The 17,488-nt window shown below is 40.4% G+C and overlaps 1 protein-coding gene across 4 annotated transcripts in view; it reads right to left on the bottom strand.

The window, feature by feature from the left end:
- Positions 1 to 728: 728 nt before the first annotated feature.
- Pde11 (Phosphodiesterase 11) overlaps positions 729 to 17,488 on the bottom strand; it is a 72,889-nt gene continuing 56,129 nt past the window's right edge. For 3 of the 4 annotated variants that reach the window (XM_070283369.1, XM_017179897.2, XM_017179890.3), the window contains 15 exons: positions 15,832 to 16,333; positions 14,497 to 14,643; positions 13,441 to 13,867; positions 12,814 to 12,953; positions 9,076 to 9,226; positions 6,461 to 6,616; positions 5,622 to 6,143; positions 5,372 to 5,548; positions 4,374 to 4,460; positions 3,995 to 4,162; positions 3,814 to 3,923; positions 3,553 to 3,741; positions 3,192 to 3,408; positions 3,044 to 3,127; positions 729 to 2,979 (listed from right to left, as the gene is read on the bottom strand). In XM_070283369.1, coding sequence (XP_070139470.1) covers positions 1,894 to 2,979; positions 3,044 to 3,127; positions 3,192 to 3,408; positions 3,553 to 3,741; positions 3,814 to 3,923; positions 3,995 to 4,162; positions 4,374 to 4,460; positions 5,372 to 5,548; positions 5,622 to 6,143; positions 6,461 to 6,616; positions 9,076 to 9,226; positions 12,814 to 12,953; positions 13,441 to 13,867; positions 14,497 to 14,643; positions 15,832 to 16,333 — 4,163 coding nt within the window. In that variant the 3' untranslated portion in view covers positions 729 to 1,893. The remainder of the gene's footprint in view (positions 2,980 to 3,043; positions 3,128 to 3,191; positions 3,409 to 3,552; positions 3,742 to 3,813; positions 3,924 to 3,994; positions 4,163 to 4,373; positions 4,461 to 5,371; positions 5,549 to 5,621; positions 6,144 to 6,460; positions 6,617 to 9,075; positions 9,227 to 12,813; positions 12,954 to 13,440; positions 13,868 to 14,496; positions 14,644 to 15,831; positions 16,334 to 17,488) is intronic. The other variant, XM_017179926.3, reaches the window with a different exon arrangement.

Genomic DNA, 17,488 nt, shown 5'->3' with positions numbered 1-17,488 from the left:
AATGCTGAACAAATTTTTGCAGGCCTACAACAACAATTTTAGTTTGGTCGTTTGGCATTAGCTAGAAAGGGAAAGCTGCTGTGGACTCAGAGAGTGCAGTACTTGCATTCGCTAGAGGGAGATGTCAAATAGGTTCCACATAGAGAGCCGATCTACATGGGACAGTTTATGTATACTCAGAGAGCAGTAATTGCATTAGTATTAGTATTTAATAACATAGGCCGCTCGTTTGCTAGAAGGAGATATGAAATATGATTCCACGTTTGCTAGAAAGAGATGTCAAATAGATTCCACCATGTGAGCTTCCGAAGATTTGTTGTTGTTGCCTGTGAAAAATTTGTTCAGCATCTGCCTACTGCTGCGTTCTGGGCGCCTGGTACATGAAAGCGAACGATGTATAAATTTGTACTGCGAAAAGCAATGACTCGGCACAAATCACAGTGCAAATAGCTCGCCCTTCCCATTTCGAATACCAGGAGCCCAGATAGCACCAGTAGGCAGGGAATCGGACAATTTGCTAACACATTGTGTGAACTTGGGTGGGAGGTGTATGATGTTTTTATTGTTGGTATGATGTGGTTGTTGAAAAAGGTATTATTTTTGCTGACATGTCAAAATCGCATCTCACTTGGCAGTGTTGCTCATCTAGCGTACATGCATTACATAGTATTTTTACTGAAAGCCGCCCAATTGTCTAAAAAAAAATAAAACAAAACCACTCACTTGGATATTTTTTGTTGCTTTATTTAGTTTTGCCTTTCTGCGAAAGGCAAATAATTTGTGTATTTTCGATAAGTTCTCCTCTATAGAATTTAATGCCGACAATAAATAACAAAACTCACAAAGTACAATTTAATGTAAAAGAGGGATATTATATGCATTGTATTTATATATATTTAGTGCGGTATCCGACGAATACGTGTACGAGCACACAGAACGTTTGACGTGCTGCTGATCCTCGCCCAGGGATAGTTCCCAACGATGCTCTGGGCTCTGCCTATATATTGTGTGCACGCATGAGGCCAGCCCAGAAGACCATCGAGTACACATTTATTTTTAGGATACGAATACGCTTCTTACTATCGAATAAACACTATTATTACAAATATTTAAATTCGAAAAGAGCGCCGGGAGGGGGAATTTTCAAAGCGCTTAGTGTTTGTTTTCGTGTGTATTAAGGTTGTGTTGTGATTACTATGATCTAGGCTCGCGATCGCTTTCGATTAAACATCATCACTAAGCGGTTGGTTAATGCTACTAAAGTTAGACTTTTGGTAACCATAGAGATAATTCAACTAACGCATAAAGTTAAACACTGTGTGCTATACTCGTACTTCCGTCGCATATGCACACTCTCCATCCTTGCAATACTTTTTATCCTTGCTGTGATCCTTTCGAAGACAAACGACACTACTCTGCCATTTTTGGTACAATTCTTTCCCTTCTACCTGCGTTCTTAAATATCTAGAGAATTTGACTTCTTTGCCTTACCGTCTATCGTTTATGATTAGGACTAAAATTGAAGTTATACAATATAGACACACACAGATCAAGGATTACGATATACGAATTACGATTTACGATTTACATAACGTTTATAGGAATCTTTCTATTTAGTTTTAGTTGTAGGCTATCCCACTGTTCGATAGATACTGTTGCTCCAAGTGCGTATTTTTTATATACAAGATGTTTAGAGTATGAATTATGGTGTGTGTGTGTGTGGGGTGAATAGAACTATATGTACATATGTTGAAGATATGCTGATGGGGTCCTGGTCTCAGAACTGTTTTTCGGTAACTTTTCGAGCTTTGAAAACACTTTCTCAGCTGCCTTGCATTATCCCTCGCAACTGCTTGCTTTAAGACTCTGCCCACATCAGATTTTGGGATGTATTTATTTTTCGGCCGCCACTACCGTGGCTGAGGGCCCATTGCTGTTGGTCTCCGAGTGACGACGCGCCAGCAGATGATGGTGATGATGATGATGGTGGTTCTGCCGATGCTGCTGCTGGTAGCCGCCGCCAAAGGGCAGCCCGTTCTGACCTCCTCCTCCTCCGTTGGCAAAGGTCGGCATTCCATCGAGATTTCCAATTTTGCCCACAATTTTTGGTATCCTATCACTGTCCGTCGCCAGGAGCGGCGTGGCCAGGCTGATGAGCCCGCTGCCGCCGATGCTGGCGCTGCCAATCCCGATCCCCATGTGATACGAGTGATGATGATGATGATGCGAGTGGCTGTGGCTGTGAGTATGACTATGCTGATGCTGATGGTGGTTGATCACGGGCGTACTCTTGCAGAGGCCACCAGTTTCATTCTTGCTGTCCATCTCGAGTTCCTGGGCGCCCCTCAGCGAGCTGGTCTTCCTCACATGCAGGCCGCTCCGCGAGTGGTCGCAGCTCTTGCAGCGCTGCTTCTGAGCCGAGGCTGGGTTGGAGGTCTGCCGCTGCAGTGCGTTCACCACCAGCTTGGCCTGCAGCGTCTTTGAGGGCGACACTGGAGTGCTGTCGTCCTCGCCAGTGGGCGGCGGCGTGGACAGTCGGCTGGAGGCGGTGGAGGAGGAGCAGCTCGAGGAATGTGGGGAGCTGCAAATGGAGGCCACCTCAAGTCCGTTTTGCTGCTGCTGCTCCGCATCATCATCAACATCATCGCGCTCACTGGGCAGGGTGCTGGTGGGATGAGAAGCGACGGCAATGTGGTTATTAGTAGAGCTGCTGCTGTTGGCCAAGTTGCCGTTGCCATTTACGCTTGCTTGCTCGGCATCCTGGGGAGCCTCCGCCTCGTGCACTTCGGCCACATCCTCATCCCTCGTCATTGCCCTGCAGTCACCGTTCGATATCACAATATGCTGCTGCTGCTGCTGCTGTTCTTGTTCCTGACTAGTTTTGGTTTTGACAACATCGGCCAAGTCGATCCAATGGCCACGGTTATCGCGCACGCCCTCGACCAGAGGCTCCAGCTTGTCCGAGAGAGCGGCAAAGGCCTGGAAAGGGTAAAAGAAACACCAATTCAATCACACTGTCAATGTAAAACACTCAAAAACCCACCTCATAGATGGGCAAGCATATGGAGTCGATGAAATTCACTTGCATCATGGGCAGCTCATCCTCCTTTTCGCGATTCATGATGTCCTTTTAAAAGGTAAAAAATATATATTTAAATTGCTCATATTGTATAGGGATTCTTGTCACTCACAATAGGAGTAATATTCAGCTCCTGCTTCTCCATGTCGCCCTGCTCGAAGAACTCGGAGCTGACCAGGTCGGCCACCCGCTTCTCGATCTCCCACGGCTTGGTGATGGCCGACAAATCACAGACAGTCATGCTCATGGCCCGCAGCAGGGCACGTGGCTCCTCGGCCACCCAATGGCTCGCCGGCTGCTGGACGCTCTCCAAGAAGGGACCTCGTTTCCTTTGGTTAAATATTTAAAAAAATAATACATACAAAATATAATATAAATATCAAAATTTTATAAATAAAATGTCATGAAAATATTTAAAATATTAGAAATATAAAATATAATAAAAATATAAAAATATTAGAAATAAAACTCACTTGAAGTACACCGCCAAATCGGTGGATAAGATGGCATCTTCCAATACCCTGATGACCCGGCAATAGTCATCGGAGGACAGATTGGCCAGTATCTGGTTGCCAGGACTATTTAAGATCATCAGGCACTGATCAAAGTGGTGATGCTCCATGGTGGAGGTGGAGTAAAGCTGCGCCAAGGGCGATGAGGCTCTGAAAAAGTAATGTTTATTAAATGTATATAAATTAAATATAAATTATAAATTATGAATTATTGAAACGCACTTGATTTGGAAGGAGTTGTTGGTCCCTCGATGGTCGAGATCGTGGCAGAGGCAGCCTATAATCAAAGCCAGGCATTCGATTTCCCCAAAGATCTTCCACCATTGCGTGGTCTTTAGTAGACATTACATAAAATGATAATAAATATTGCTTTCTAAAATTGGAAAATGTAAGGATCACTCACCGTTAGAATGGCAAACATCATTTGGGCCACATTGAAGGCATGTCGCCAGTTGTGGTAGGTTACATTACGATAGTTCTTCTTAACACTCAGCAGCCAGCGGCACAGGACTTCGTAGTCGATATGAAATCGTTCCACAAAGTCCAGATCCAGGAACATGCGCAGGCAGGCCTGGAAAAGATGTTTAAAAATATGAAATAAATATTTAAATATTACTATTCAAACTTATTAAATATTATTCATATATTATTTTATTATTCTTCGAGCTTATTAAATATTATTTAAAGATTATTTTATTATTCTTCAAGCATATTCAATATTATTTAATTATTAAATTTTTATTATATATTATTTATATATTTTTGTGAATATACAAGCATACCTTCAGTGTATCATCATCCTCGAAATGGATGTCATCGAACTTGAAGTCGTGCAAACGGAAGTGGACAGCTGAAGGTACTCGTAGGCGCTGAAAATAAATATATTAAAAAAGAGATCATTAAATACTAAATATAGTAAGATAAGTATTATGTTAATGTACTTTTTACTAATTGGGTAATTCTTTTTAGAGATTTACCCAAGAAAATCTGTAAATGAGGGTTCACCTCTTAACAAAAAACCCGCACGTGTGCCAAGTCAAGGCTTTTTTTACCCAAAAGAATAAAATTTTATCCAAAAAAAAGGATATAAAATTCCCCCAACTAAACCTTCATCTGTTTGCTGTCAGCGAATGTTAATGGCGTTGTATTAGCCACCAAAGCAGAAGTTTATCAAAAAATTTTCTGAATGAAAAAAGGGTTTATCCGCCACATTGCGTGCCTCGCTCTCTGCCTGCTGAAGCAAAGCCTAGTGCGGTATAATTTTAATTAAAATTAATAACCCAACATCTTTGTCTGGCTGACAACCCGACAGGCGGTCATCATTTTCCCAGCATAATTACAGAGCGAGTGTCCGGCGGCGGAGAACAGGGAACTCGTCCGAGTCCCACGATTCCCCTACTTTCCTCAAGTAGAAAAGTTTCCCTTTTTGTCATACTTTTGTGCGAACAAACTAATTACAACTGTCAACACGTTGGCCCAGCAGGAGGGAGGGGACTGGGGCTGGTCCAAGGGCTGACAGCTTGTTGCTGTTGCTGTTTCTGTTACTGTCACACAGAAGCAGTGCGGGAATAAAAAGCATGAAGCCAGGGCAGACAATGCAACAGGGAAGTCCAAGAGTGCGCCTCCTCCGCCAGGACACATTAATTTATGGCAGACAACCTCTTGGCCTCTGGCAAATTAAGTGAGTGCAAATAAAATTAAGCATTTCACTGGCCTCCTCCGAGGCAAACGGCACCCGGGAGGGCAATTTAATCTGGACAGAGGGGAATTCGGTACTCACCCGCAACCGGTGTGCCTCGTCCATGGTGGCGGATGCATGGTAGCTGAGCACCTCCAGGGTGACGCTTTGCTTGGCCATTGCCACGATGGCCTTCTCGTACATGTGCGTGTTGTGGATGCCCATGCCGCAGAAGATGGCGAATGCCTCCACAAAGTTCTCGTCGTTCTTGGTGAAGTCCTGGGGGAAACGGATACAAAATTATACTTTAAAATATTTTGAAAATCATTTAGGATTATCCTTGAATACCTACCAACTCGTTGAACTTGTTGATCAGCTGGATGACTCCGATGATCTGGCCCAGCGAGTTCTTGATGGCCATGCACAGGATGGAGCGGTGCTTGAAGCAGGAGCTCTCGTCAACACTTGCGTCAAAGCGATCGTCCTCGTAGGCATTGGGAACATTCACCGTCTCCCCCGTGGTGGCCACGTGGCCAGTAATGCCGATGTTAATGGGAAAGCGGGATTCGTAGGGACTCGTCCTGGAGGTGGCCTCCTCCTCGCTCAGGTCATTCGCCTCGAAGTCAAAGACCCGCGAGAAGCTGCCCTTGTCCGCCTCGTGGACCAGCAGGATCTGGACGCGCTGGCACTGGATAAGACTCTGCATGTGGGTGAGGATGCGGAAGACCATGTGCTCGATGGTGCTCTGCTCCTCGAAGATCATGCGGGCCAGGTCGAGCAGGACCTGGTTCCGCTTGATTTCCAGTTGAGATTTCTCATAAAGCTGCGCATTCCGCAGTCCAATGCCGCAGAACTGCAGATACGAGGCAAAGACCTGGGAAAGATTACGGGAAGACAGAAAAAAGGAGGAGGGGGTTAGCATTTCATAATAGAGAGCTGGAAAAATGCCACAAAATTATGACATACACTGCGCACACATGTGTGCCGGGGGGATAATCCCTGATGGCATTTTGCCTGACATTCTGCTAAGCCTTCTTAACAAGAGAAACACTCTCCCTCCCCTTTGTTGAATAATGAATGCAATTTGCCAAAGGCTGCCACTGCTGCTGCTGCAGCTTTATTCGGAACAAAAGAATCAAACCAGCCACGTCATGCGATCCCCTCCCGAGCTCCAGCCTCCCCCACACTTACCTTTTCATCGATTTCGGAGAAGCACTCGCCATTCATTTTGTTGATGACCTGCGCCACGCCAATCACATCCCCGGACGAGTCCTTGATGGGCATGCACAGGAGGGCCTTCGTCCGATAGCCGGTCAACGAATCAATTTCACAATTGAAGCGTTCATCCTGCGGGGGGAAATCAGAAGGGAAAATTAAATTAATTCGTGCTCGGATTCGTGGCTTGTTCAACGATGAGTGATTGATTAAGGAAATGCAATTATCTGCCTAAATAACCACAGTCTGCCGAAGGATAGGGTTAATTTCTTTGTCATATTGTACAGTGAAATGATTTAAGCCTAACGAAGCTTACTAGGAAGCATAACTTATTCTCTATTATTGATTTTTACTGCACTTAATGACCCTATAAAATATTAAACAAACTATATCCCTAGCTCTTCTGATATCTATTTAGGCCAACATTGGCCGGGGGTTATCTACATCTCTCTTCCCCACAGATAATTATTTATGGCGAAAACTGTCTCCTTTTCCCAGTTCTATTTTAGTCACAGACTTGGCACACATTTCTCCCAACCTATTTTTCTAGGGGGCAGGTTATCAGTTGGCTCCACAGACGCCTCCCGAGATCTCTGGTGTGTGTTTGGCCAGCTACTTAGCCGAGTCAAAAGTCCACTGGGATCGACTGAAAGATCTGCACTCGAGCGTAACTGTCTAACCAAAATGCGACTCATTCGCACCGCGAATCGTCGTCTATAGTCCGGCGCATGGAGTTATCTTGGTCGCTCGAAATGGTCCCGCTGTCTGGTACCGGCAAGTGTCAAATTGGGGCCCTGATTAATTGTGCCAACAATCAGGAGATCTGCGGCTGAGAGCGATCTGTCTGTCTGTGCGTCACGTATTTGCTAGGGGGCTTTATCTATGTACATCTACGGCTTAGTATTTATTGGGAAAACATTATAGCACTGAGGAAAAATATGATAGGAATTTCTAAATAATTTAATTAATATTTGTAAGGCACAAATCCATATGAAGAGTGGAACGAATATCTTAAGAAAAACTTTCTTAACAAGAAAGGAAGCTAACTTCGGCACGCCGAAGTTTGTATACCCTTGCAGATATTATTTCATTGCATTTTATCTATACTTATTATGTTGAGAGTTTGACAGTTACAGTTTTACATTCCCAGTTTTACATTTTCCCTACACCTACCGATCGGTTTATATGGCAGCTATATGATATAGTTGTCCGATTTTCATAAAATTTATACCAAAATTCTGAACTAATAAAATAAGCTTATATCTCAGAGTAAATAAAAATAGTTTGAAAAACAACGAAGTTATAATTTTTTTTCTATTAATTTCCTGATCGTTCCTATGGCAGCTATATCATATAGTCGTCCGATTTTGAAAAAATTTTTACCAAAATTCTGAAATAATACAAAATGGTCATATCTAAAAAATGGTGCAAAAATGTTGAAAAACAGCAAAGTTATAATTTTTTTTCTAAAAATATATCGAACATTTGTATGGCAGCTATATGATATAGTCGTCCGATCCGGCCCGTTCCGACATATATAGCAGTGAGAGCATATAGATGACTATATGCAAAGTTTCATTGAGATAGCTTTAAAACTGAGGGACTAGTTTGCGTAGAAACGGACAGACGGACAGACGGACAGACGGACATGGCTATATCGACTCGGCTGTTGATGCTGATCAAGAATATATATACTTTATAGGGTCGGAAACGTCTCCTTCACTGCGTTGCAAACTTCTGACTGAAATTATAATACCCTGCAAGGGTATAAAAACTTAACTTCAAAGAAATTTCAAAATGTACAAAAAAAACTATAAAATTTGTTAGGTAAAATCTTAAAAATTCTGTATCGTTAAATACCGTAATCATTATTTTAAAAAATCTTATTTATCCAAAATAAATATAAATATTCTTTTTTTGTTGTTTAGAAGATTAGATATAATATCAATATTAAGTTTAATAAGTTTTAATGTGAAATTAGAGTGCTAGTTACTAAGACAATCGACTCTAAATAATAATAATATATTTTTTCACATAATTAATATTACTTTGCCTTCCTCAGTAACAACTGCTTCTAATTTGAAACGTTAAAAATGTTCCTCTCTCTGCAATTGAAGTCGGAGCAATTGTTATCGTTAGCCAAACAGCTTAAAGCCATGCCAGAACCACAAAAAATAGCAGGAGCAGAGGAAATAAAAGCATTGGGACTCCATATCTTGGTGATATAACATGGCTAACACGGCCTTGTCTTGGCGCAAGATTAATTACGCTCCAATTGGCAGACAGGCCGAAAGAAAAACTGCCGAAAAAAAGCTGTGTTTGTGGGGAGCAGCGGGAAAATGTGAAAAGTGCTGCTGATGCTGCTTCTGTTCCGAGTTCACTGAGCAATATTGAAAACTTAAAGAGCAGCAGCCGCACACACATCGCCATAAATCTTGCAATCGAATGAAAAGCCCCCCATATTCACCCTGCCACTACATATATCTCTCCTACACATCTCCAACTCCCCCGACTGAGGTTGATTTATGACCCAGTTGGCATTCAAATTTGTCAAATTTCCGAAAGATACTACAACTACTGCTGGTACTGACCTGGTAAGCATCTGGTATGTTGACGGGCTCTCCGCTCTCCGCCACATGGCCGGCGATGCCAGTGCCCCAGGCCACGCGGACCTCCTCCTGCTGCTCCATCTCCTCCACGGTGCTCCGGGGGCACACGTCGAACAGCTTCGAGACAAGGCATCTGCAATGGAGATGGACAGGAGAACGAGAAAGGAATGAGAACGGAGTCCAAAGTTGAAAATTATAAATTGTGTTGCACAGGCGGCGGCGGCATCGGCAACTATCGTCTATTGTCATCGGACACAATGCCAACTTTTTCCGCACTTCACTGAGGGAAATGAGAGGTATCTAGGGGTTCTGTTTAAATTATTTAAGATCTAGCAAATTAATGTGAATAAATGAGTATAAAAGAAACAATTGACCATTGATTTCTTCTTTCCTAAATATTACTTATGAGCATACATTTGTTTTATGGTGTGTATTTATGAACACTTTCTCTTTAATTTAGGGGCATTAAGTATATAATATTTCTTTCTTGTTTAATGATTTGCAACTTATATGTTTATAATTTATCGTCTTTATAAAAGTTTATTTTAGAGCCGATAAGAATACGAAAACAATTCACCATTTAAAAAATATGTTGCTACTGAAATAGAGTTCTAGTTGAAAATATTTAAGCCATCCTAAATATGAAATAAATATATCTGTAAATATTTATATCAGAAAATAACAAATTCTCTCACCTTACATATTAAATATAATAATAATTCCTAAATCAAATCAACATAGTTGTCTTTCCCTTTCTTTACCTTTGCTTCCTTTATTTTTCGCATTTTTCGATTACCATCTAAGATGCATTTATTTCTCAGTGTCTTGGATCCATTTCCTGTGTATTTTTTGCCACTTTTTCTATGGCTTTAAAAGTTTCTACCGAATAGTATGCATTTGGCGAGTGCGTGTGCAGACAATTGCAATTAGCGTTGGCAGCAGAATGGCGTCATACGATGCATACAAAATGGCTGACATGCCCGACCCCCTTCCCAGGTTCCGTTCCGTTCCGGGGTTATGGCATTTATGAAGGAGCCAGTGGCAGAGCCAGCTCATCCTCATCTACGCAGTGTGCCCTCATAAAATGCCAAAAATTAATGCCATAAAAATGTTGCCAAGACAAAGTTGAAGCCGCGCGAGAGCGAGCGTATTCACAATGTCCACGAAAATGCAGCTAAATGAAGTCATCAACAAATTGTTGAAAATAGTGCACGAGCAGCAGCAAACTTGGCTGATTGCTATATATACATTGGAGCCAAGTTTACATTGAGAATAGGGGTCCATTTTGGACTAATAGAATCTGTCTGATTTATGATAAATGCGTCTGTCTGCATTATGCTTCTATTTATAAACTAAGATAGGAGTGAAAGAGCGCCTTGTCTTGAAAACTCTATACCATTTACATATTTAATTTTTAATATAAAATTAAACTGAGAAACAAAACGGGTTCTTTAAATACATTTATAAATATATGTATTTATATATATATATTTTGTTGGTCAAATTATTGAACTATTGGTTTTTTTATACCCTTGCAGGGTATTATAATTTCAGTCAAAAGTTTGCAACGCAGTGAAGGAGACATTTCCGACCCCATAAACCATATATATTCTTGATCAGCATCAACAGGGGAATCTTTCTAGATATGTCAGGAAGAAATCGATTTTTTGGCCATTTTTGCAAAATTTTATAAGGGGTTACATCATTAAAATTTTTAATTTTGATAAAAAATTGAATTTTCAAAATTTTTAAATGAAGTATGCAGATTTATTAACTGTAGAAAATCTTGCGCGGAACAGTTTTCCGATTTAAATTAATGCTCTTTTGGCCAAATTATGATATTTTTAATTTTTAAAAAATCAAGAAGTTTTTTTTAGATAAAAAATCAGATTTTTTAATACAAAATAATATTTTTCTAAGTAAAGGAATCGTTTTCGACCCCATAAACCATATATATTCTTGATCAGCATCAACAGGGGAATCTTTCTAGACATGTCCGGAAGAAATCGATTTTTTGGCCATTTTTGCGAAATTTGATAAGGGGTTACATCATTAAAATTTTTAATTTTGATAAAAAATTGAATTTTCAAAATTTTTAAATGAAGTATGCAGATTTATTAACTGTAGAAAATCTTGCGCGGAACAGTTTTCCGATTCAAATTTAATGCTCTTTTGGCCAAATTATGATATTTTTAATTTTAAAAAAATCAAGAAGTTTTTTTATATAAAAAATCAGATTTTTTAATACAAAATAATATTTTTCTAAGTAAAGGAATCGTTTTCGACCCCATAAACCATATATATTCTTGATCAGCATCAACAGGGGAATCTTTCTAGACATGTCCGGAAGAAATCGATTTTTTTGCCATTTTTGCGAAATTTGATAAGGGGTTACATCATTAAAATGGCCAAAAATTTTGATTTCTTAAAATTTTAAATTTGGTATGCAGTTTTTTTAAATCAATAAAAACTAACACAAAACTGCTTTCCGAATCAAAATTAATGCATTTTTGGCTCAGTTATGATATATTTTAATTGTTACCTGCAAGGGTATACAAACTTTGGCTGGCCAAAGTTAGCTTTCTTTCTTGTTTTTATTATTATTTTCTAAACTTATAAAGGAGTGAAGTTGAGAGTTGAAGTTGAGTTTGTTTTAAAAAATTTCTTTCATTTACATATTTAGTTTTTAATATAAAATCAAACTCAGAGACAAAAAGACAAGTTAAATATATATAGTTATGTTTATTTAAGGGGGGGGTAAGGTTAATTCGGTGCAAAAATGCCCACTTTTCAAAAAAATGTTGTGGCGAAACGGCTAAAGCTAGCTTAACGAATTAAATACCATATAATAACACAACATTTGAACAGTTTGTGATAAATTTTGTATTGAAAAATATTTAGAGGTAGAGGAGTTATAGGGAATCTCCCGAGTCGCCTCCAAAAAAAGTTGGTTTGCGGTGTACATCCTAACTGTCCACAAAATCATCCGATCTAAAAAAATTATACCTCATTCGTTAAAGGATAAGTGTCCCGAGGTATTCTCGAAGCGTTTTTATTTTTAAAATTTTTTCCCTATTTTTTATCAAAATTTGAAGTCAAAACCCCGATTTTTGACTAAAAAATTAAGTTAATTTGTTAAATAAAAAATATAAGAAAATTAAAAATTAAAAAAAGCTCGACGAGAATACCTGTAGAATTATCTAAAGAAGTTATGTTCCAAATTTCAAACCGATTGGTTCAGTATATTTTTAGTTATCGTGTACACCGATTTTCAAAATGGCATTTTTCAGGAGAGCGCTTTAAACTTTGTGATTCTCATGCATTGAACACCAACCGACCTTCGTTCAGCTCCGCATAACTTCGTCAATTTTACTATGATTGATGTAAAACTTGGACACAATATTCTTAATATATTAAACTTTTAAAATAAAAAATAAAAAAAAATTTACGAAAAAAAAAATTAAATACCTTACCCCCCCCTTAACTCTTTCCCTTATGCTTTCTTCACAGCCTAAAGTAATCTTAAAAAACCCAGTAAACAACTAAGCTAACTAAAAAAGCAAATCATCACAAGACGACATTCCCATCTAAAAAATTCTGTGGCATTTAGCATTATTAAGATACCTCTTTTAAGGCCAAAATCATGGCATAAAGATAACTCATGACTCTCCATAAAAACCAAAAGAGATAACACGGTCCTTATATTATTTTCCGACTTACTTTTTGAGTCCATCGGGGCCATTGCAACGTCCTTGGACAAGGAACAGCGAGCCACGATCGGCATTCAGCAGGATGGACACATTCTGGAGGATCTTGTGGCACAGGGTGCGCACCTCGAGCTCGTTGCAAATATCCTTTACCTGTAAGAGAGAGAGAGAGAGCCGAGACCCAGACGTTAAACAGTGTTCAATTATTTACTCGACTGATAAGCATTTTTTGCAATTTTCTGCAACTTAGTTGGGGGAAACACTAGACGCTACCGGAGACTATATATGAATGACGTCTTTCGAGTGTGTGTTGTTTGCCCGATAGCAACGTCAATGAGGTGCCGACAACAAAGCCAACAAATATAGGGCCAACAAACGGAGAAACACGTTTGCGGAACTCAACAAATAGATAGGGATTCGCGGTAGAAATCAATTTGATAACTAATAGTTGGGTCGTTTTTTCAGGAGTTTTAGTCATTTATGTAACTCTTGTTTTTAAACATATATTTTGTATATTAAATAAATTATAGAAAAGTAAAAAAAAAGAAGAAAAATTCTGATAACATAAACTATATTTTTCTAAGATCAGAAAATCCCTTTTTTGGCCAGGGTATCCCACTTCCGTTTCCCCTTTACTTACCAATTCAAAGATCAACTCCTTCTCGTCCAGCTGCTTCAGCTCGTTCCGCGACAGTCGCTGCGGTCGCTGGTGGCAATGATAATATTGATATTGATGACCGTTCCCAGCCGTCGAACCCGCCACCCCTCCGCTGCTGTTGCCACCCAGTCCGGATCCAGTGGGTCCTACAGCGCCGCCACTTGAGCTGCCCACCGCACCGCCCGCCTGATAGTGGCTATGCTGCTGATGGTGGAGGTGCTGCGGATGGTGGTACTGATACTGTCCTGCCACCACGCCTCCCACATTCTGGAGATTGCCGCAGCTGCTGCCCACACCGCCATTGTCCAGCGGCGACAGTCCGATGCTCAGGAAGGTGGGCGTGCCGTCGATGGTGTTAACTATGGGCTTCAGCAGGCCGCCGCGCTCGAACTCGTGAGCGGAGATTTTTCTAGGTATTTAAATATATGTAATTAAGTAAATTAAAAATTAAAATCATTCTCAGAAAATGTATAGGTGTTAAGGAAATAAATTTGTATCAAATTAAATATAGAACAGCTCTCTTAAATACAAATCATAGCTTCACTACAGATCTTATCAGATATTTAGGGAGTTCGTAAACCAGAGACTTTGCAGCATTTGAGCAGGCTTTTGGAATATACACTTAAATATTTATATGAGCATTTTCACTACATCCTATCAAGGCATACAAAGCCGGCAAATAAAGGCTAGGCTTGTGGTTTTCGCAATTTACAAGTTCATTTTAGACGACAGGAGCAAAGGTATACGAAACTGTTTTTTTAAATAAATGGTTTATTACTGTCAGTTACCTGGATTATATTCTAGGTAGCACTATAAAATATTTATCTGTTATAAACTACTATTAGATTAATGTTAAGAGATACCTAAACAAAAATTTAAATTTTAAATCTATAATTTTTATATAAAGGAAAACATAACCAGAACCAAAACAAAATTAATTCCAGAACTGCATTTAATCTCCAACTATTTGACAGACAAGGTTAATATGTCCGACATCCATCAGGATTAAACCCCATCGATATTCGATTAGGCACTTACCGCACAGGTGTGGTGGCTCCAGAACCGCCCCGCGAGGAGCTCGTCTGTCCATTGGGATGCGTGGGTGAAGTGCTGCTGACCACATCGTTGCCCGCGGAGGTGGCATGTGAGACCAGCCAGGCATCCACCGTTTGCCTTGTGGCTTTCCTGCGAAAATACGAGGGGGGAGGGAAATGAGTGCCAATGCAGTTGCTGATGAGATTCGGATTCACGCATTAAAGTCTTATGAAAAAAAAATAAGAGAGGCAAATGAGCACGCGCATGTGCCGCATAAAATCATCTAATAAAATGCCAGCTTATAAATATTCAGGGGCTGAGGCCTTGTGCTCGGCCAGCATGTGTCCTTATGGGCACGCGCTTTCGGCATAAAACCCCGACTCCAAAGAAATCACAGCTCACAACTCTTTGGAAAAATCAAGAGTCGATAGTCATGGTTCAAATAGCTGAAAATTGGGCTTACATTTTGAATACCCTGTATCATTAGAGATTTTTGTATTAAAAAATGTTAAAGCTAAGCTTCAGATATTTTGATCTATTAAGGATCCTAATTTGGAAAGGATCTCTCACTATATGTTTAACTAAATTTTTCTTTACCTTAAACCCAAGAAAAAACTTATAGAAATATCTTTATTAAGCAACAAAAGAGCTTCTTCAGCTTGCCAAGAAAATAAAAACTGTTTCCTTCTAAGGACAGCCGTCGAAAGGAGGCCATTTTTGTTTAAAAAATGATTTAAAATTATAGGTAAGTATTTAAGAAAAACTGAGTAGGCAGTTTCGTTGGGCTTAGAAAAACTAACCCGGAACAGCTTTCCGAATTGAATTTCATGCACTTTTGACTTGGTTATGCTGCCTGCTCGACCATGAAAATAAAGCCCAATTTATGCTTTTAGTTGTTGGTGATTTTTATTATGTGTCATAGACAACCAGCCCTTGGCAGCCTCTGACCCCGCCTGGCCTGATGTCCTACTGCGGCAAAGGCAATTTCCGGTTTATAGCGGAAACGAGCTGTCCCAAGCTCAGGGCCAAGTCCAAAGCCCCTCCTAAACCCACATGCTATGTTACATATTGCCGGGTCAGACCGACGACAATACAGTTTCAAATTTAAGAATTGATCCGCTCGATGGGAAAATAGATTATTGGCTCGATGGGTTCATCGAAGAACGCCTGTTGGCAGATGCAATTTATGTCCCTACCAGGACGAGTTCCCTACCCTTAGCCCTGCCTAATGAAAGAGTTGTTGGTGGGGTCAGTTGGGAGCCAAGACCTTAAATGTTGGCCTTGACATGCAGAAGGCTTTAAATGGAGAGCACCCGAAGTAGATTTTGCTAGTCTTACCTTATAAAATAATCCTGTACAAATTCCTGATTCTCGTCCAGCCAGGCCTCCATCCGCGCGTGCTCCGGGTCGTAGGGCCTGCTGTGCTGCGGCGAGGCTGGCTGGTGGTGATAGTGGTGGTGCTGGTACTGGTACTGGGACTGGTACTGATGCATCTGCTGCTGCTGGAGCGGATATGCCGGCTGCTGTGGCGGGAACACCGCCTGCTGGTTTGCGGAGGATCCATTGGCAGCGGCAGCGGCGGCGGCAGAGGATGAGGGAACAGATCCCGATCCAGTGTGGTTCAGCTGCTGGTAGTGGGCGGGTAGTGGCTGCTGGTGGGCAAGGGGCAGGGGGACACCGGTGTGACGTGTGGCCAAGAGCAGCGAGTGCTCACCGTAGCCCCCGCCGTAGCCCGGGCCCCCCTGCTCAGCGTTCATTCTACTGGCGGCGGCGGCCGCCGCTGCTGCCTGGAACTGGAGCGGCGTCGACGCGGGCTCCTCGATGCTCCGCAGATGCAGGCCTGCAATGGTGGAGAGAGGGGGTAATGGAAACATGAATACTTAATCCGCAGTGTTCTGAAGTCTAAAATTTGTTATACTGTTTTATGTCTTCCCCTGCACTGCTAGAGGAATTAAGAAAGTTTGGAAAATATATAGCTTGAACTTTCCCTTAGGGAAAATTAAAGTATTTCTCTTTATGAGTTGGCATTTCATCTAGACTTCCAAATTATATTTATTATAATATAATTAATATTAATATTAATATATAATTATAGTATTGATATATATATATTATAGCTTGAACTTTCATTTAAGGAAAATTAAAGTATCACTTTTTATGAGTTTGCATTTTATTTTAGCTTTTGAATATATATTAATTTGCCATATTAAATAGGTACCTAAGTAAGTTATTTAATGGTATTAAAGTATTTAATATTTTTATACTCAAACCCAGGTGCTTATATATTGTTTCTATATTATATTAGACAGCTTATACATTATATTGTATAACGTATAATATTATAATAAAAAACTGTTCTTAATTGTTCATAAATTCTTTAACTCATATAATATAATATTTACCTCGTCGCCGAAAGTATTTGTTAAAGCAAAATTCAAATTTTTAAATATGTAAAATATATATTATAAAATAATATTTCAGCCCACATTTCCCGAATGGATTTATTTATGATCGCATTCGAGTCGAAGCCCTTTTTTCCGGGTGTGTAATTTGCTTGCGCTGCATGTGCTGACAGTTTTATGAGCGATCCTTGGCTCTTTTTTGCCATCTCGCTGGCCTGACGCAACATTTGCATTGCAAATGGGTCATATCCTTTAGGGGTAAGTCACACTTGGAACGTGACGCCCCTTGGTATTTTTTCCCGTCGCTCTTCCACTTTTCCGCTGTTTTCCTTTTCAATTTTAAACAATTTCGAGTTCACGAGCAAATCACATAAATTTGTTCAATTGCTTTTTCAGCTCATCAATTTCGGGCGCTGTCTGTCGTTCGCTTTTGAACAACTAAGTGTCAAGGAGCGACTTTTAAGGGAGAACACCGAGTGACACACATGCTGCCCCGCTGCGAGCGCATACGCGGCGTATGCGCTACGTTGCGTATACGTAATAAATAACAATGACAGTCGGAGGCCCCCAAAAGTGTTTCAGTTAACATTAAC

The sequence above is a fragment of the Drosophila kikkawai genome, chromosome 2L (genome assembly GCF_030179895.1).
Source record: "Drosophila kikkawai strain 14028-0561.14 chromosome 2L, DkikHiC1v2, whole genome shotgun sequence".
Taxonomy (NCBI): domain Eukaryota; kingdom Metazoa; phylum Arthropoda; class Insecta; order Diptera; family Drosophilidae; genus Drosophila; species Drosophila kikkawai.
Note: the sequence above shows the minus strand (reverse complement) of the source record. Positions and strands in the feature narration are given on the sequence as shown.